General features: G+C 40.2%; 1 protein-coding gene across 1 annotated transcript in view; it reads right to left on the bottom strand.

Moving 5' to 3' along the window:
- Nucleotides 1–20,336: 20,336 nt before the first annotated feature.
- LOC110079894 (SUN domain-containing protein 3) overlaps nt 20,337–21,549 on the bottom strand; it is a 9,434-nt gene continuing 8,221 nt past the window's right edge. The window contains exon 7 of the mRNA XM_072986865.2: nt 20,337–20,507. Within this exon, the coding sequence (XP_072842966.2) occupies nt 20,403–20,507 (105 nt within the window). The 3' untranslated portion in view covers nt 20,337–20,402. The remainder of the gene's footprint in view (nt 20,508–21,549) is intronic.

Raw genomic sequence — 21,549 nt, forward strand, 5'->3', positions numbered from 1 at the left:
TTTTTCACGGCAACCCTCAATACCTCGGAATTGCAATGGGGTCAGAAAATACCCTGGAAGTCACTCAGTACATATTTATCTGCATGGGCAAGGGTTAAAATACAATGTAAACTGAAAGTTAACTTTCCAAGTATTTTTATTGTTTTCTTTTAACTTAAGCTAAAATACACAGATTGAAAAATAATAACTAGTTAGATTGCACCCACACTTTCATAACCAAAGTCAAGGAAGGAAGGAAGGAAGGAAGGAAGGAAGGAAGGAAGGAATTCCATGAAATTTGGAGTAAATTTTCCCTGTTCACAAGCCACTCTAGCCTTTACCAATTTGCATATCTCAACTAAATGTTATCTTCACTTCCCCCCCCCCAAAGAGTTAGCTGATAGGAGTTTTAATTTGTGCCTCAGGAATACAAAGCTGCATTCTTTGAACTCACATTGCTGAAGCAACAATTTAAGAATTTCAGAAATAAAACTTCATCCAACCAAGATTTTAAGTATCTGATAAAAAAAAACCAAAGTTAAAATAATCTCTACATCTATTTACCCCCTACTGTCTCATTTGGTTTCATTTATCATGCAATTACATTTTTTAAAAATCAAAGTCCGACTGCTTTGTAAAACCCTGGAAAACGTTATGATTTTGTAAACCCTTGAAGATTAGTAAACACCATGCAGTCCCCAGAAGAAGGGAATGGTAAAGCACTTCTGTGCATTCTCTACCTGGAAAACCCTGGAAAGGATCACCATAGGTTTAACAGCATTATTATTATTATTATTATTATTATTATTATTATTATTATTATTATTATTATTATTATTATTATTATTATTATTATTATTATTATTATTATTTAGGCTTACATATACTAGGAAATTAAGCCTGAATTAATCCAATGGAGCTTATTTCTGAGCAGACTTGGATAGGGTAGGAATCTTAACTATACCTGCTAGGGAATAAGCCCCACTGAACATGGTTGGGTTTCACACGACATAAACATGCTTTGGATTATCTTGGAAAATGCTACCAATGAACCCTCTCTTAAGTGTGTTTTTTGGGAGGTGGGTGGGATCAGCTAATCAGCTAATTCTACTCAAATTCAGCAGTGTGAGAGTGAAAGAATGAAACCATTGTATTTCGCCTGAGAGATGGTGAGGCAAAGGGGGAGGTGCCCGCACAAAGTGATGGGACAGAAGGTCACATCCAGTTTACCTGTCAATGGACTAAATGACCAAATTCCTAACTTACTTCACATTTGAGCAAACTTTTCAATTAGAGGGTTTTTTTCCCCTCGTGCTATTTAAACATGTTTAAAGTAATGGTTTTCTGTAATTTCTTTGGAAACACACCGTGCTATTGTTAGCTTTAAAAAGAAGCAATTTACTGACTTTTTGAGATTGAACGGGTCAAGGAAAAATTACTACTGTGGGAACCCTATAATTAAATAGACTAGACAGCAGCATTTATGTGAAACTAAATTTAAATTTTTGCTATTAATACTTGATTTGGGGATAGTACTTGAGGCTTGCAACAGAAGTTTTATTTACAGTCCTTCCAACCAACTCTCCCAGCAACTCAAATTGATTGATTGATTGATTGATTGATTGATTGATTGATTGATTGATTGATTGATTGATTGATTGATTGATTGATTGATTGATTGATTGATTGATTGAGGAAATTTTAAAATATCCTTCCTTTCCTTCATTTTTGAAAAATAAATACTGCTACAGTACTTCGCTGGTGCTTGGTTACCAAGGCTTTCTCCCCTCTTCCCAAACTTCTCTTTTTGTACATTTTAATGTTACAAGCTAGGCAAAAAATTGTCCAGATTCATACTATGTCTGTCCTTATTTTTTAACAGACACTGTAGAAAGAATAAACTTTGATAGTCTAAAGTTATGTTTACTCAACATGTAAATCTCCCTGAGTACAGGAAGTCCCTTTACTCTCAGACATGCATAAGATTGCTCCTTAAAATATTTGGCTAAGTAAAATGAAGCTCATTTCTTACATTATGCTTATGGTAAATATATTCTTCTGTCCCACACATTGCATGCATGAATGTGACCAGTGTGGATAAATGCAGTTGTAGGATTGTTCAGAAGTCAAACAAATGAAGAAAAGAGAATTTAATTTTTAAGTTATAATACAATTCTTTTTCCCAGCATAATGCTTTTTGAAGCCTGTCTGTCCATTTGATGTTCCATTTGTTTTGGTTTTTTCAAACCAAGTTGTACTCATCAAAGAATCTGACAATGTTGGGAAATATCAAAGGTTTTTTTTTTGGTGTTACTCCCAATTGTTTAAACTCCCATTTATCTCAGTGCATCTACTGCAGATGGGCAGATCTAAGGGCCTTTCTGCACTGGCAGAATAGCTCGCTACTTAGGTCTCTTTTGGTGCTGTTTGATTGACAGCTGTCCCGCTGTCCCACTTCTTTCTGGCACAGCAGTAGGACTATAGTTTTTTGTGGGGGATTCAGAGTACTCTGAATTAGCCTGTTCTGTAGCTGTGCCAATGGTTCGTCGGCAGCATAATAAAGCTGTGTGTGGTGTTCTCTGAGGTGACAACCCTGGGACATATTTGATTGGTCCCAGCATTGAAAGGGCTGGTGGAGAACCCACCCTCCTCTATTTTCATCTACTCTACCATTTTAATTTTTAAAATATATTTTCCTATTGATTCAGCACTATTGTAGATAAATTATCAATACATTGGCAATATTACATGTACCATACTAGGTAGATATACTGCAGTTTTACTTTGTCAGTACTGTAGTTTATTTAACAAAAGAAATAAAGGTATCATGGCCCATTGAATGATGGCCATAGGAAAAGTTGGGGCAGAGGGCAGGAAGGGGAATATCATTAATTGAAAGGGGGACAAATTGAGGTGATCTAAAAATCTGTCCGGACCCTTCTCACCAGACCAAAAAAGAAATTGTGAATCAGTATAAATGAAAGATTGCTCAAGTGAGAGACAAACTGGATAGCACTAAAATTATGAACTTTTTAAGTGTGAACCAGACTGCTCCAACATCTCCCTAATGGAGAACTTGGCCTTTTGTCCAAAATACACATGAAATGAATGAGTGCATCTTTTCCCAAAAGCAAATTACAAATCCACCACTTTAGTCAGTTCCAAATTTCCAGTGCCATTTAAGAGCCTTTTATCTATTACAGAAACAATTAATTTTTTAGAAACACAGACCTATGGGCTAAATACAGAGAAGAAATACAACTGTGTGAACATCCCCCCACTTCACCAATCTTTTCATTGTGTAGCCAGTTGCACAAATGACCTCACAATCAGTGTAAGAACAGATAGCCGCTGGAATGGTGGCGGGGGCTGTTTACACTGTTCCATTCCAGATTTAGGCAACAAGATGCTGGCCCCAATCTAGCATTTTCTCTCTCCTTTAACATCAGAGTTTGACAATACTCATCACTTACAATGACGACACATGGGCATCACCACTTCTTTTTAACAAAAGAAGCCGTGTTGCACAACCAAGCCAAAATCAGACAGAAAGGCGCACAAAAGCAAAATGCAATATATGCTTATATACCGCTTATATACCGCCCCAATATGCTTATATACCGCCCCATAGTGCTTCAAGCACTCTCTGGACGGTTTACAAGTTAATTGTGCAGGCTACACATTGCCCCCTCCACCCAGCAAGCTGGGTACTCATTTTACCGACTCAGAAGGATAGAAGGCTGAGTCAACCTTGAGCCGGCTACCTGGGATTGAACCCCAGGTCACATGTACCTAATGCGTGTGTGAGACAGAGAGAGTGAATGAGAGACAGAGAGACCCAGACAGTTTTCTGTTGATAAAGGTAGAAGAGATATGAATGCAGATATAGATATGCATGAATACCTAACACACATGTCAATGAAACAGTGATACATTTGAAATGATAAAGCAACATATAAGCGGAACAAAAGGACTCTCCCCACAGAAAAGCAACATTTGATGCAGCAAAACGAATCCACTACTAGCTGAGTGACTGATACAAATGCATGAATTATGTATACGAGGATTAAATGGACAGTGGTTGCACTAACAGAGTAAGCAGTTCTCAGCAAAATATTTCAAATTCACGTGGGCTTTGTGTTCTCGTTCATGTGCCTCCATGGTGAATTAGTGTGTGTGGTGCTGGAATTCTATTTTCCGGCTGCATTGATTCCACAGAGTAAAGGAAAACTGATCCATGAAGTTGCTATTTGCATAAAACACAGAAACATCTGTCGCCAGTTTCTTGTCAGTGTATAGAGGTATCAGGGGATCCTGCAGTCGTTCATCTACCCTTAATAATATTAGATTCTCATGCTGTCACACTGGAGTCTACAGTGAGCATAGCACAGGCTAATCGGGGGTAAGCACATTTAGAGCAGAAGGCCTGTTTGCTTAGAGATCGCCACCGGCCCAAATTAGCTGTACCCACAGCTCACAAATGCACTCCCCCTCCTTTCATATGTGGTGGGAGCAAGAGTGGCAATGATTTAAATCATAATTATTCTCCACCTCTAGTACATGGCAGGCTTTTATTTAACTTGACTCACTGGCTAATAGGCAGCGCCCCTTTGCAAAAGTCTTCGGCTCTGTTGCACCCTCACGTTTCAGCCGTTGGTATAAGCAAACTGTTCAGGAAGAAAGGCTGCCATCCTTCACAACTTGACATTATTACAAATGCCAGCAGCTGCAGGAATCAGCTGAGATAAAACAGCGCCAACAAATACAGCACCTAAGTTGCTGTAATATAGCATTTTAAGTTTTTGTGTTGTTTTTTTTAAAGGATTCCATTTTTCATTCAGTTGATATTTTTAGCTCTAATCCAAGAATCTCGTTGCTTGCTCATCAGCAGGTTGCCTGCTTGCTTTCCGCCAAATAGGCTTTGTGAAATATTGCTCGTCTTCTGATTCCATCCGTTACAGTGGAATAAAGTTTTGTAGAAATTCCAATACAACCGAGCAGATATAACACATAATGTACATAATGGCTATCATCTTTAGTAACAGCTGTGGAATTTCTTGATTGCCACAATCCACCAGCAGCCTAGTCTGCCATTACAAAGGAGTAGAAGACCTATGTGTTTTTTAAAAAAAATTATTCCCCAGTGAGGGATATCATTGGCTTGATGGTTGGGTTGGATTATTTCCATTCCACAAATACACATACAGTGTATGAGATATATTCTTTTCAAAAACTTTTTTTTCATGTACTTAATATAAATATTGGGGACCTTGGGTGTCCCTATGACAAGAAAGAGCAGAATCAGGCAGATGTTATCTTTAAATGCAACAACAACAGCAGCAGCAGCAGCAGCAACAACAACAACAACAACAAAGTTTACTTCCCCGCCCCCACCATCCAGGTTTCAAATGAAAATGCATGGTTGAGATGAGAATCAATGGAACAGACTAGGCTGCAGGCCCAGAGAAAGCACTTATGTGCATGAGTATGACTGTCTGTCTTATGCATGGAAGGATATAGTGGGGTGAAAGGGCTGTCTTTGGGCTAGGCTGGTCAGATTTGACATTTCCTACGCTGAGCTCCTGCCAGGGGGGAAGAAATGAGGGGAGAAGGGTGTTCACGGCTCTCCCATTCAGTCCGTCTGCTTGACAGGCTGATTTCCTGTGTTTCTCCAACAGCTGGCAATCCCAGGTAAATAATTTAGACCTCAGGACCACACTAAATCTTTTGCTTTATTTGAGGCACAGAGGAGAGCTGGGAAGGCTTAGGATTCTGCATATCCAGATCTCCTCTGCTCTTCCCATACTGGGTCACTGCTCAGCCTGCTTTCCCCCTTTATTAGTGCTCTAATGTTGGAGATTGATAGGACACAAAAAGACCTATGGGGAGAGGGACGGAGATTTTGGGTGGAAAGTCCTCCTCCAAGGCCAGAGTGCCTTCTCTGGTTTCAGATGAAGACTTCCAATTTTCAGCCTATAAAGTGCTCCTGACAGCATTCAAACTGAAGCCGCCAATCAACCATATTAACAGAGAGCTGCAAAGGAGAAAGCCAGTTCTTTCATGAGATTTTTAATTTTTTTAAAATTAGTATTCATGCATCTGCTGGATGCCTCAACATCACTTTCAAGAAAGTTAAATCGTGAACATAATCACCTGAACCCACAAGGAAGGGATAATGTGGTAAAATATACTAAAATGTGCACATTACTAGATTTATATTCAGTCTAATGGATCCCATCCACTGGTGAGATGGTGCACAATTGTGGCTTTGCAAATACAAGACACTACTTCTGAGTATTATATATGGTCCAAGTACACGTATGTGTGTGCATCTGTGTGTGAGCATGCCTACATATTTGTAGGAAAATAAGTGCTACCTCAGAGACCTACCCTTCAAATATGTTTAACCTGAGAGATATTCTGGAAATGAATGTGAAAGATACAAATAAATATGGTATTAGTAAGAGGAAGACATATTTAAATCTGAATGGTTTCACCTCCTCATCTTTCTGTTTTACACATAATGAGGCTGTAATATAATTATAATTGTACTTACTTGGGAGCATCACTCACAGACATCCATGGGACTTACCTGTATGCAGATTGGGTTGGGCTGCACATCTCACACATGTATTTCCAGTGCAAAACTTGGGGCTATCAGTGCCTGAAGAATGTTTGTATTTAATCTATGCCTTCCTTAAAATAAAGTATGCATTTCTTCCTAGATGGTGAATATAAGCACAGTCTCCCATCAGTGCCAACCACAAAGTAGTTGCAACTGGTGTCTTCTACGTGTAGGGCCAGCCCTCCCCTCAGGTGTGATGACATGGCTTCCTCAGGTGGTAGAGTGCAAGGTACAGCAAATTACACCCTCTCTCCCATGCCAGCTGTAGTATTTGCCTCAGCGAACGGCCCACTTTCCGTATTTGCCTCAGTGGACTCTAGCAAGCTCTGGAGTGCTGTGCCAACTGTTCAGTGCTGCAGAAACATGACAAAGGGGGAACAGTAGCAGCAAAACAGGAAGAGTGCAGGAAATGGGGGATAAGACATTCAGTGCTGAGAAGATGGGATGTATTTACTACTTGATGTGCTGATCCATCTCAGACAGAGTATTCTTCATAAGCTTTAAAGATAAGCTATATGGCATTAATGCAGAATTGAATGAAAGTTCATTGAATAGCCTAGATGTGTGAATTTCTCAGCAAAGAACTAAAAGATGTACCGTAGTTTCTTCATCACAACCAAATTTTCATTTTTTATTTATTTATTTTTTTAGCAATGGACTTTCATCCCTTGTTTTCTCTGGAGCAGAAAAATGCCCAGCACATCGGCTTCGAAGTCCTCAAATTTCAGTGCTTTAGAGGAAGGCAATATGGATGGGGTGGCTGTGAGGAGAACCTCTGCCACAGTGGCACAGGTTTCCATGACTACCCTACCCACAATCCCTTGCTCTGTGGACAAATCCCCCAAGACAGCAGCGGTTGGGCCAAAAGCAAAACAAATGAAGGGGGGGGGAGCAAGCTGAGAGGAGAGAGAAGCTGATGAGGAAGGGACAGCTAGGGGGACACTGTGTGGAGGTGGCAATAGGAAGTGGCATGCCTCCCTCTCCCATGCATAGCTGGGAACAGTGCATCAGCCTTGTCCACGCATGTCTTCCAGTGGACTTCACTCAGACTTTAGTCACAATCATTTTAGCATGTTTTTCTATGTTTTCTAAACTGTGGAACCTCTGACAAAATAATACAGCACAGAAAAAAGTGATGTTGCTTTCAAAAAAACATTCATATCCATATATATATATATGGTTTATTTGGCACTGATTCATCAGTAAGCAGTAATCAGCTGGGATACTCCTTTGTAATTTTTCAGTTTCAGAAATAATATAGGAGTTTACTAACAGGAAGTTTGTGGGTAGGAACAGTAAATAGTCTCACAGTCCATCTGTTATTATGGGATCCAAGAAAGCTGAATCAGGATTTTTAAGAAGCTATTTCATTGTTTAGGTATCAAATTTCTCTTTGAGGGAGAAATGGTCTAAATGTTATTAATGACCGCACATACAGAATCTAGAAATCAGTCTCTCTCACTAATTAAAAAGAAAAAAAAAGAAGATGAATTTCAGCAGATGAATTTCTATTAAGAATGTTCAGGATGATTCTATTCATGTCTACTCAGAAGTAAGTTTCAAGGGAACTTAGCCCCAGCTAAACATGAACAGGGCTCCAGATTTAAGTATCAAAAATACAGAGACACTTTAGAGCCCTACTGATTTCATTGGAGGTGACTTAAATAAATATTTAACTTTTCTTAGGAGCTTCAAGTACTTAACCACTGCCTTCCATGTTCAGTTCTCTTTGTCTTCCTAACTACCTTGTTCGCGAGGCAGATATCATGCTATTGATTAAAACTTACTGGTGCAATTTGGGAAAGGATGTTTGCTGCAGTGGGGGGTTTGAGATTTACCTTCGGGGCTGAGTAAAAAAGAAAGGGTTTCATGAGGCAAAATGGATCGCACAAGAAGTTCTGTAAAACAGATTTTCCTTGAGGGGCGAGGGTAGTGTTGCTTTTACGGCTGGATCTTAATGCTTAGTGTTCCGGCAAATAAGTACTAACAAGTACAGCATGCTGATTCCTGCAACAGGGTAACATCTCACACCATGACATTGATTATAGCTTGCTTCCAGGACGGTTGTTCTGGCTCACAGGAAGCTCTGTTGGCATGCCAGGGGAGATTAAATCAATGGAAATAATTAGCGACTGGCCTTAAAAATTACACTTGCCAATATTGGCATCCTCGTGGGTTTTTATTTTCCACTCATAGGTGAAGAGCAATCTAGAATGACTGCACGCCACTTCAAAGGCCTTTGCCAGTTGAACAAAATATCAAATAAATAAATCACACACATATTGTATCTTTTCTTACAGCACAACATTTTGCTTTTATTATTATGGTTTTGGTTAGAGCAGAGGGTTAGCTGTCACTTCTTCTTTATCTTACCAAAGAATATAAACTTCTTTAAAGGCAGTGAAAAATAACCAATATTCACACTTTTTCCCCTGGATGAAAAAGGGTGTTTCAACATATTAAATGTTCAATAGAAAGAATGGTCAGTCGCTGTAAGATTTTTCACTTCTCCATGAGAACAAAAGGCCAGCACTATTTTTTTTCCAGAAGCAGTATTAGAGGGGGGAAGCTTGTGCAGATAAATGTTAGTTTACCCAGGACAATATCCTCTTGCCTACATGCAGAGCAGAAGGTCGGTTAACCCCTGTGTATGATTTGGTTCAGGCCCTGGGTGAGGAAATCCTAGGAAGAGGCTGTGATTCTAAATTCAAGCTGAAAAAGAGAAAGGGGGAATATAGGAAGTGATGTTCTGCTAAAGATTTGAAATAGGCCCTTACCACCTTGATTTAGAGCCTTAAAGATTGTATATCCGGAGCTGTTTCCTTTGAACTATGGATTTTCTGCCTTGGGCAGTAAAGATTTCTGGACTTTGTTGCTGACCCATGTTGCTTTAAGGAGACAACTACTTCTATTTCTTCCACAAACAACTGTTTTGCCATAGTATGGATGAATGGACTAATTTGTGGCATCTAGTTTGGATTGTGTCTCTATTACAATTGTGGTTACTGTTTTGCTTGCAATAATGGATTTTTTTTAAAAAATCACCTCTTTGTACACGCATTGTCTTTGGAATATTTGTGTATAGAAGAGAATGGCGTAGAACCCAGAGAGTGGTATTCTCCCAACTCCAGTAGGCTCCACATTAAATGTCCAGGCATGCAGCCGGTGCAAGAACAGGCATGTAACTGAGAACCTACACAATTCTCTTTCCACTCCACAGTTAGGCAAGAGGACACTGTCCCTTGTGTTTTGCTCAGAACACAGGAGTTGTGTTTTTGTATGGATTTATATGGAGGCAAAATACAAGGTCTTGGCACAAAAACATACTCCTGCAATTTCCCCCCCAGAAAATACATCCCAACATGAAAAAAGATTGCGCAAAAACTCTTGTGATCCGAGCCAGCAAGTAAAGAACTTTTGAAATTTCTCATTCTCACCTGCAAGAATGAAATCAGCAAAAATGTCAATCACTGCTTTAAAATATTATATTATTATATATACCGGTAACCAGTTAAATTGTCAACAACCAAACTGGTAAGCTCAGAATTATATTTGAAGGCATTTAAGGGAAATGCGATGTTCTTTTTCAAAATGGTGAAGTGATCAGCCAGCCCAATTTGAATGTTGTGTGACTTTATTTCAGGACTATCTCTTGGTGATGGTTATAATGATGATGATGTTGATTAGGAAGGAATTTAAAATAACTTGCCTTCAAGAAAAATGAGGTAACTATTTCTAATTCCCACTGATTATGGAAATTAATGACATCACAGGTAGAATAGTGCTAGTTCATTAGCAAGACCAGACTCTGATTGTAAGCATATTCTTCAGAAGAGTGCAGTGGGTTTCCTCTGAAGAGAGCGAGAATAACTTTGCAAGTCTGCAACCTAACTTCTCACAAATGTCACTTTTTAAAAGGTGGGCGGATTTTTTGTGTTTATTGCATAGACTCCAAAAGAGAGGGCTTGTAATAATCCCCCTCCCCATTATAACCAGGTTTGATTTTGCAAAAAGATGCTATGTACTGTTGTGATGCACACTTCTGCATCACAACAGTACATAGATAGATCCATTAGATAGATCCAAGACAATGCTTCATAAAAGTGATATAACCCACAGTTGCTTCTGCAGGATGAGGAAATGATGTCTCGCTGCTAAATTTCAAGAGTATAGCTACATTAACCATGGTAACAAAACCAATAGTTTTGCTCTGCCTTCAACACTAAGGCAATAGTCTTGTTTGGGTGAGAGCAGCATCAAAATCCATAGGACGTCCTTACAATCAACTCGTATAGTAGCAAGTTGCAACAAACCTATTCTTACACAGTTTTTTAACAGAGATCATGCTTTATCAATGCAACAGCTTTCTCATTTTTCTAAGACTGCCACTTTTAACATTATTTTCTTCTGCTCCTTACAAGGGTGCCCTCTCCTGGTTTTGTCTGAAAATCAACCCTGTAAAAGGAAGTGCTGTTATTTTTCATAATCCCACCACCATGAAAACCACTTCTTCTAACCCTGAAAGACATTTTCATTTAATCCACTTGTGGTGATCAGCATTGCTGCTGTTTTCCCATCACCTCAGGGGCTTTGCACAGTTATTTCCACTGCAAATGTTGTATGCTCACGTTGAAGTTATGGCATTGGATCCAGAATTTGCTAACTACTGACAGAAGGTCAATATATCATCCGTGGTTCCTTTTTTTGTGATCTCCCTGTCTCTTCCACGTTGGCACCACACATCAGTTCATTTAGAAAGGTCTCCAAATGTTTTGTAAAATATTTTTAAGGAGGAGGAGACAGACAACCCACCTTCACCAGTCCTGTTACATCTCTTACATAAGGAATATTATTATATGAAAAGGTGGATTATCCAGAAGAGTGGTTCTCAAACTTCTACAACTCCCAGAAACTCTAGCCGTCGTTGCTGATGGTTCAGGACCTCCAGAAGCTGTAGTCCAGGAACATCTGGGGCCCCAAGTTTGGAGGCCATTGATCTGGAAGCCTTCCAGTTAGCAATGTCTATGAAATGGTTTCATTCGTAAATTCTTTTGAAAAGAAGAATCTGTTATTATGATGAGCACTTATCCTGGCAGAGTGGCCCCAGTCCTGATGCCTTTCAGAGCTTGGAAACAAATGTTTAAAGAAACTGAATTCCCAGAATCCCCCAACTAGACTGGTGAAGGGATTCAAGGAAATGTACTCTGAAAAAAAGCAATGTTTCTAGGCTCTATCCCTGCCCTGGTCCCTTGGCTGCAGAATCATTTTGATTTCCCACAATGCCTCAATATTGCACCACACCAAGACATTAAGGGGAATTTTAGAAACTGCTTGCCGCTGTTACTCCCAAGTAAACCTGCAAGCAGGGTAACATAAAATGACACTTTTTTCCGAGGGCCCCTCAAACCTGGGGCTGGACCAGCACATTCTTTATGGTGACCATGGTTTTCAACTTCATGGGGCCAGTCCTACATTTAACATCCCTCTATATTTAGAGGACTGTCTAGTGTCATTGCTCATTGCAAGGGTTTCGAAAATCTGGAGGCAATGTTTCTCCCATTTTAAGAATTTGACACCAATTATAGAAGCAGAAAAGTTCCCATCATAAGAGTGTAAATATTTTCAGTGTGGTGGAGAGAGGCAGGGGCATTGGACCATGACTGGGAAGAGTGAAATATTCACTATTTGAGCCAGGCACTCCTCTCAGCCTAAACTATCTCACAGGATTCAGTGGGTCTGCTTTCTAGCTGAGAATAACAGTAGGATACCAACCTATGTCTGTAAGATGAGCTGGTTCTTTCTTTCTTAATCGACAAGGTCATAATTACATTTTAAGTAAATTCACTCTGTCACAGAAATTTATTTTTGTTTTATCTTCCTTTTGCTTTTTTAATGGATTTACCTGTTTCGCACCTGCTATATAAAATACCGAAACAGCTGTGATCCACTTCCAGAAATCCACACGTTTTTGTGCATTCCACAGAAGACAAAAATACATTTGGCAATATGTGCATCTTAAAGAAAAAAAGTGTTAAAACACACTGTATGCATTCTAAAATGTGTACAAACATGTTTTTATCAAACAGACATGCATATACAGTATTAATGTGTTCATTAGAAACTACTTGCAATAAAGATTTGAAACATTTCAGTGTAAAACTATATAGTCATATTTCTGCACAAAACTAGTCTGCAATAGACTTTGAGAAAGGGAGAAGACATATGATTGGTTTTACGAGGCAAACGTGGGCCGCCCTCACTCTTCTGGGTCTAAAGGAAATAATTTCCTCTTCCACATGAACCATTAGCTGGCAATGCTAAGATCTGATCCATTTAATATGAAGATAGTCTATCATGGATCAATGAGGTCCCCTTTACATACAAATAAAGACTTCACCTCCTCTTGCTGCCTGTCAGATTTCTGAGTCCTTGCTTAAGAGGCAGTGGCCACAAGTCAGCAAAAAACCTTTGCATCCAGAAGCATGGCAATGCATGTACATCACCAGCCAGGGGAGTAAAACTACCCTGCCAGCCCAAAGAGCCCCTGCCCAGGAGGGCTAGTCTTGTGGCCTATGCCAATCCTATTCTATAAACTCTTTGGAACTTTAAACCTGTATCAAACTCTGTATTTTAAAAGTGAGCCATTTTTAACCCTGCCATCTGTGAAACATAGTGCTATGGTGCCATCTACAGCAAAATCGGAATAATAAAATGGAATCTTATAAATAGGATAGATCCTGTTACTTGTCTGGAATCACAAAGGTGCAATGGCAATGACCAATAACGTAGGCCAGTAACTTAGGCTGCCACGGAAGGGGAGGCTCACATCAAAATGTACAACAAATCACAAGGCAGCAGCCTGAGTAAGCGCACGAACCATTTGCTATTACATTTGCATCGTTTGCTGAGACCTAACCTCTGCAACTATAAAAGCAACTTGTAAAACTTACTATTACAGAAAGGCATTATCCCTTATTACATTACAAATATCATGAGTTAATGTTCATAATTAGTTTATGCAGCAGCTTACAAAGTAGTTAGACCTTCATGAGAGAAAAGCAAACCAATTGCACAACTAGCTATAACCAGTCACTCCCAAATTCTGACAGACTGCTATTTCCAGTCTGTCTCACCTTCATGTGTGTTCAGCCATTTACTGTATCTCTGTCTTGCTGTTTTGGTTTGACATTAATCTGTGCCCATTTCTAACGCAGAATGAAATTTCAAGCACAGAATTATTTTGCCTACACACACACACACACACGTTGGGACCTGCATTGGAAGAGCTGGGCCGTGCAAAATATTGCCAGATAAGATCAGGTCCTGTTTGCATGTTGGCCCAAGAGGTGGTGATGAAGGCTCTTTGTACAAGAATTCGAGCAGATGTTCCTCCTGAGCTGGGATCCACTTCAAAGCTGCCACCAATAAATATATAAATAGTTCCTTTGTGTTCTTTGAAGCAACAAAACAGGGACAGGAGCTCTTGGCTATGGGGTCTTGGTTGCTTTGGGGGCAGGGGTCCTTGGCTTTTGGCCATTGTTGGGAGGGCATGAGTGTGACAGTACTTTTTACTTCTTTACCATCCCTGACACTGCTTGCCAGATTGATTAATTGATTGATTGGTTGGTTGGTTGGTTGGTTGGTTGGTTGGTTGGTTGGTTGGTTGGTTGGTTGGTTGGTTGGTTGGTTTCACTTATATCTTGTCTTTCCACCCTAAAGCAGCACCCCAAGGTGGCTTACATTCTTTGTAAAACAATGTAAAGAAAAACAAGTGAAACCAAATTTAACCATAAAATCTTAAACTCAAGTGAAGGTGTGATCAAATGATTTTTTTTTTTAAAGGACCATATCTGGTTGCCCAGAAAGAGTTACTTTGCTGGGACCAATCTCACTGAAAGCAACACTTCTGCCCATGCAGGAATTGCTCCAGTCTGCCCCCAAAAATACAGTTGACTCGGTGGTGAACCAGAAAAGTCTAGCCTGGGCACATATCAGAGTTGAGCTGGTTTGTCATCAGGCAGAAGTCAAGTGATTGACAGGAAATAGCTTGCACTGAACCATGCCACGTGGCCTAAAATTTGAGCTATTTCCCTGTGTGACTGCATCCTAAATCCCACCATTAAAAACTATTAAAATCAAATAAATGCATTAAAACCATTAAAATCAAGAAAGGGTGTGGTTAAAAGCAACACGAGTTTTATTTAATGTGCTAATAGAATTGTTTTACTGGTGTGCTGTCCTATGGTGATTTTGCTGTAGGGAGCAGCCAGAGGCCTCCTTGTAAATTTTAGAGGGGTGCGAAGGAGTTGATGGTGGGCAAAGTGTGAATGTGTTTCACTAAAACACTTGTTCTGAAAGCTGTGCAACAACCACAGCAACAGAGATGGACTCCAGCTGAAATGGAAAAGAGCCATTTCCTTTTCCCTCAGAAACACCCAAAGTCTAGGCTGGTGTCCTGGGAATCGCTCCGGAGTTGGTTTTCAGGCAGTTCTGAGGGCTGTGGGGAAGGGAGAGGGGACTTCTCTTTCTCCCACCCCCAGCCCAGTCAGGGCCATTCTGAGGCAAATAACAAGATGTCACACACACACCCATTTCCCATACTAAACCCAACTAAACTGGTAAGTGAATCTTCCTCTAATGCTGGACGGTCTCATTCACTAGACCTGAAATCTGCAGGTTAGCTTAAGTGGCACAGAGGAGGCTGCTTGTCACATGCCACCAAGACCTTTTCTGCCCCCTCCCAGCATATGCCACCTGAGACAACACCTACTTCATTCTGCCTAAGAATAAGGCCGGCCCTGATCTGACCTTGGATACATGACTCTTTTAGACTACCAGACCCAGAATCCTTAACTGACATAGCCATAGTCCCCAAAACTCATGCAAGCAGGAGGGTGGCCCCCTGGTTGGAGTGTTAGATAGTTTCAATCCTGCAGTTTAAGGTATGCTTTGCATCTAAATTTGTAATTGTAATGGCTTTTAATGCTCTTGGCTTGGTTTTTTGTGTTCTTATAGTGAGGTGGGTTTACATGATTTTATTACGGGTTTAGCTAAATGTTGGTTTTATCTGTTTTTATTTCCTTTTTAAAATTTTGTGAGCATTCTTTTTAGTGGAAAGGTGGGGGCATAAATATAATAAATTTACTAGTAATTAATAAGCAGTGTGTGTCACAACCCAAATGCTAAGGGCTGCTCGGGGGGGGGGGGGGAGTCATCGAGGCCTGGAAGCTAAACAAATAAAGGTGGACCAACTGGAACTGTGCTCCAAGACACAAACTTTAAGAGGGCACCAACATCTAGAAATGAGTCCCCCACTGGTGATTAGAGATGCTCATTGCCCTGTTGCTCCTGCTCCTTATCTGTAGCCTGGGATTAATTCAGCCACCCTTCATTGTCATGGTTCAAAGATCAATGCTTCCTGAGAGGGGAATGAGAGTATCAACAGGGGTTCTAAAGGTCATTGCCAGGTCAACAACTTGTGCCCAAATACAATCTCTGTTTTGGAGCCATGTATAAGTGTAAAAATATTTGCTATGTAGTCCTACTCTCATGTCTGATGAAGTGGACTTGTCCACAAAAGCTCGCATTAAAAATATACACATTAGTCTTTAAGGAGCCACTACATTTTTGTCTTTGTTTTTTTTCTCCTGTTGTTTTGGCCTGATATGCTCGCACAGACTAACATGAGTACCTCTTCTAAAACTACCAGTTACTAGTTACAGCTCTGCCATTATCTGTTCCTTTTAAAACGAAGATACAGGAGACAAAATATATGACCTTTTGTGTGCTATACTACCTGTTCTATTCCCCTATCTTAAATACAGTACAGTATGTATATCTCCAGTAGAGGTCTGGTGCACTCCAGTGGTTAGGTGCAGACATTACATGTATACAGTATCTGCGCAGCTTCTGTTTACCTTTTACTGTACTTCTGTTTATACATATATGAGTGGTATTCTAGAAAATTTCCTCTCTATCTGAAGAAATGTGAGATGCAGTTGATGTTGGTATTTTGGTTCCAGGTTATGTATATCTTCAACACAATTATTCAGTCCAGGTAAAGGCAGTGAAACAGACCTACTGGCCCATACCTGACTGGCTAGTCCCAAACAGAGGAGACCACTAAGTCAATTACCAACCAATAAACCAACATTTCTAGGAATCTCACAGAGCAAATGGGTCTCCTGCATTTGGCACGAACAACAGGCTACTGGAATAAATGAGATTTAGTGATCTCCTTTAAGCAAGGCAAAGTCAAAATCCAATGTAGTATCTCATAAAGCCAAAATTATCACATTTCCATATTTCTTTGACAGGCTGGAGCCCTGTACTCTGTAAGAGTCAGTGCCATTGCTTTTTCCTATTTTGTTTCGCAGGTAAGCACCAAGTTTATTTTCAGCTTAGAAAACAGAATAGGCTTCATTCAACTAGCTACAGGAGCATTCAGAATTGGGCTGTTGCCCCCATCTAACCCAATATCATCAATTCTGATTGGCAGCACTGCCTCTCGTCTAGGGCATAAGGCAGGATTCTTCCCTTGCCTCCCTGCAGATCCCTGGCAAAGAATGCTGGTGGTCTCCCATCCATATTTGTAACCAGGACTGAGCCTGCTTAGCTTCTCTAATCAGTCAAGACAGGGCATTGAAGACTCCATGGTGGCATGAATGCAAAGGTTGCCTTTCCAGCAGCAGCAGAGATGTCACTGGTACAATGGACCCCTTCCCCCTCCCAGTCATACAACATTCTTTGCACCCCCACCCCCAGCTCTTGATGGATTGTGCAGGCCAGGTTTGGGGAAGGGGTGAACAGGGCATACAGAGGCAAGAAGAAGGGGAAGTGAGCTAAAGCCCTCTACCACAATATCGTGGACAGGACGAGCGAAGACTTTTAAATAACTTGTCTCCAGAATCCAAACTTACGGCACAAATGGGGCCTGCAGCACTGCATGTTTTATTGCTATACAGTGGGGAAGGGGAGGTGTCTTGAAACAGAAGAGAGGAGAAAGTTTGCCCCCCCCTTTTCTTTTCCTTGTTAAAAGTTATCACGTAGTTAACATGGGGAGGCATTTTATTTATTTATTTTAAAATGAGCATCATGCACTCCTTAAATCTTAATTTTTCCTTCTATGATACTCACTCTGCGAGGATGGTGGGTGAGCAAATTCTCTTTTGCCACCGAGTTTACTTTTTCATTTTTAAACTAACACTCTGACATGCTATTCTGCCTCTCAATTATTGATGCAGATCTACTGCAAATTGCCCAAAAAACTGCCACTGGATTGCAGTCTACCTTCAGCTCATCTCTATTGCTCATGTGTATCCCATGTACCTGTTATCAGATTTATTCTTCCGGAAGTCCAATTTAATTTAGAGCAACTCTAATCAAATTTCTGAAGCCAGAAGGCACGTCATCTGGAGTATTTGCCTTTCAATGGCTCTACATATGTTCTCTGAAAGATAAACTCCAATACCGTTCACACCCAACAAGCAGGCTTCACTGAAACTGCAGTCCTGTATCTACTGTACGTACTCACTTGCCAGCAAGAGCATAGTTCTGAGCAAACACTCATAAGCCTTAGATGTGTATGTTTTGTAAAAAGTACACTTGGGATGTGGTCACACTGGCGAACTGAATCAATTTCTGTTCAAACTTTTTAAAAATCAGACTCAAGTCACCTGGCATTTAAACCAGTGGCCACGTTCACATGCACTGAATGGAAATTGATTTATTTCTGGTAATTTAGACTGGTTTTTGTGTCTACACTGCTGAAATTGACTCCTTTCCACAAAACTGCAATGAACTAAATCTATTTTAAAAAGCCTCTACCAGCCAATTAAAAAAACCTCACTTTGCAGCGCATATAAATCAATTTCACCCATGCATCATCAATTAAAAAAACAAAAACTAAATTGATTTAAATCATGCTTAAATGTGGTTCTTATTGCCAGTGTGACCACAGCCACAGGAGCCAGTGAAAGGGAATTATTCTTTCTCAAACTCCTAGCATTGTTTTGCAATTTATTTTTTCTTCCTGCAGGGGGCTGCAGAAACTAGGACATAAGAGATAGGTTGGGCTCAACAGATTGAATTTAACAGAAGTCTTATTGGCAAGGAAACTGCTGATAATTTTTAAAAAGCTATCCTTCTTTGGGAAAAAAAATTATTCATTCATAGGACTCAAATCATCTTGCCATATGTGTAGAAATCAGTAAAAATCATACATTTAAAAATCTGTAAAATCCAAAAGCGTTTGTATGTCCTTCCAATATGAATGTATGAGAGTGCATGTACAGTATTCTGTTCTCCATCCATCAACATTTCTCTGCCTCTCATCTCTTCCTCTGACCACATGCTCTTCTCTGCATGGTGTAACTTTCCTATCGGCCTCTGATAGTAATAATTGGATACCATTGAGTCAATTCTGACTTATGCCGACCCTTTTCAGGTTTTTCCAAGTAGCGAGTACTCAGAAGTGATCTACCATTCCTTTCTTCTGGGGACATCCCTGGATTGTGCAGCTTGCCCAAGGCTACACAGCCTGGATCTTCTTCTTGGAGGCACAATTGGAGAATTGAACTCCCAACTTCTGGCTCTGCAGCCAGATACTTAAAACACTGGTAACTATGCCCCTTATTTAGAAAATTTCCCCTTCCACATGCAAAGACTACATTCCCATTTGTGCACAGTGGTATTGGGGGGGGGGGCTGAGGCAGATTCTTCAGATCTAGCCCAAAACGTGAGAGTTATTCTGCAGCTGGCAAATACAGTTTGTGATAAGCAATGTGACCAGGTTCCTAGATATTTGAACTGACACCCTGGCTGACGAATCAGAGGGGAGTTTAGCCAGCCATGGATGGGGGTTCCTATCGATGTACAGAAGAAGTAAGGATAATATTACAAGCTCTTACAATAGAATTAGGATATGTGTAAGATAACTGTAATTCAAGTTGCATATATGTACCTCTGTAGATTTCCTGTTAGCTCTTCATTCTTGTCATGGCTTTAATTGGTTACCAATGTGCATGACACGTGGTTTTCCATATAGGATTGATTTCAGTTTGTAGCATCAGGGCAGATGGACCACTTTCCCAAGTCAGGAATCGCAATGAGATCTTGAGATGAAGACCCACAAGGGTGTTCCCAGATCAAGAGGTGCTGTGGTCCTCACAGCAGATGACAAGACGGTCTTCTCAATGGTTCTGAGCCAAGGGAAGGGCTGTTCCCTATTATTCCAGGGGCTGATCTTCAAAGGGTTGAGAAGGTGCACGAGCTAGCAAGCGGGCCACCAAAGTTTGGACCCAATTGCCTTATGTTGTACCAATGCTCTTTTTCTGCTGCAGCTAATAAAGTGGCTCTAATAAGATTGTGGCTATTTGTTTATCCACCTTTCCCCCCAAAAAAGTCACTGTGTAGTATCTTTTGTTACTGGGATTGCAGCTGTTTTCTGAAATCATTCCATAGGATATTGATTGATTGATTGATTGATTGATTGATTGATTGATTGATTGATTGATTGATTGATTGATTGATTGATTGATTGATTGATTGATTGATTGATTGATTGATTGATTGAATGAATGAATGAATGAATGAATGAATGAATTTCTATCCCGCCCATCTAGACAGGGTGTACACTGGGCGGCTTACAACAAAGTAGGATTAAAACAATTCAAACACTCTATACACCACAATTCGAGTATCCAAAAGAAATAAGCTTATTTACAATGACACCTTTTTAGCAACAGAAACACACAACTACCTATTTATTACAATGATTTTTTTTTCTCAACATACATACTCAATAATTATATACACGAAATCCATATATACATGTGTAGTTTGGATGGTTCCAGTTACTTGTAATCTTCAAGAGCAAATATTTAAATTCATCTAAATATGCTCCCTGAAAATAAAAAGGCAGAAGGGGGGGGGGGGGTGTTACGAACACAAACTGAAGATCATTATTTGTCTGTTGTACAATATATCATTCTATCCCAGGACAGATTACATGTAACCTTGGTCTGCATGGAGATAGTATACAGTACTGACCTCTATCACCCTAAGCCTTGCAGGACAGGTACTAAAGCTAGTTAACAGTAAATTATGCCCCTCTATCTAAGCAGATTTTCCATTTCTCAGATTGGTCCTATTTTAAGAAGCAATGTTTCAATATTAGCTCCTACAGAGACATGTCTGCTGAATACCTCCAGCTATTATTGGTCAAGTTCAAGGTTCTTTCTAGGGATTCCCTTAAGGCAATTTCACTATGATTGTCATATTCACAGAGAGCTGATAGTAAATTCATAATGCATGTTGGGAACGGAGGGAGAGAAAGAAGACTTGAGTTAGTCTGTTAATTAAGAGAATTATGGCCAGTGATCTGTGAATGTGTTCTGAATCGTACAGTGGGCTGAATCCTGGGCTCAGCCAACTTGAGGTCATCTGGAAGTATCTCAGTAGTGACAAACGAGTGTCATTCATTCCAGTGGGTCCACTGCGGTTAAGACTAATATCAGCCCAACTTAATTTGTTTTAAACAATTTAATGCATAGTCTGAAATTTGCTTAGGGGACAGAAATTTCCCTTAATCCATTGAAATAAAAAAAGTAATTTGACTCAAGATGCAACCAAGTGCCCACCTCTCTGCTTTAGTTAGTTTTATATTCAATGGCCAGTTTTACCACAGTATGCTTTTAGCATCTGCTACTGGTTGGTTTAAAGGATTTTAAATGGAGTGGCCAAGTACAAATTAGGGGTGGAGAACTGAAATGGTTTGGTGTCCCGATGGCATCATAGGCATGGCCACATCCTGTCTTAGTGAGCTCAGCCACATAGTGTGACATCCTGGCCTTTCCTTGTTGCTGCATCCGATTCCTGGGCAGGGGCTTCACCCACACTGTCCTTTCCCCCACTGGTAAAGGTGGTACGAAAAACAAAACCCTGTG

The sequence above is a fragment of the Pogona vitticeps genome, chromosome 1, assembly GCF_051106095.1.
Source record: "Pogona vitticeps strain Pit_001003342236 chromosome 1, PviZW2.1, whole genome shotgun sequence".
In the NCBI taxonomy this organism is placed as follows: domain Eukaryota; kingdom Metazoa; phylum Chordata; class Lepidosauria; order Squamata; family Agamidae; genus Pogona; species Pogona vitticeps.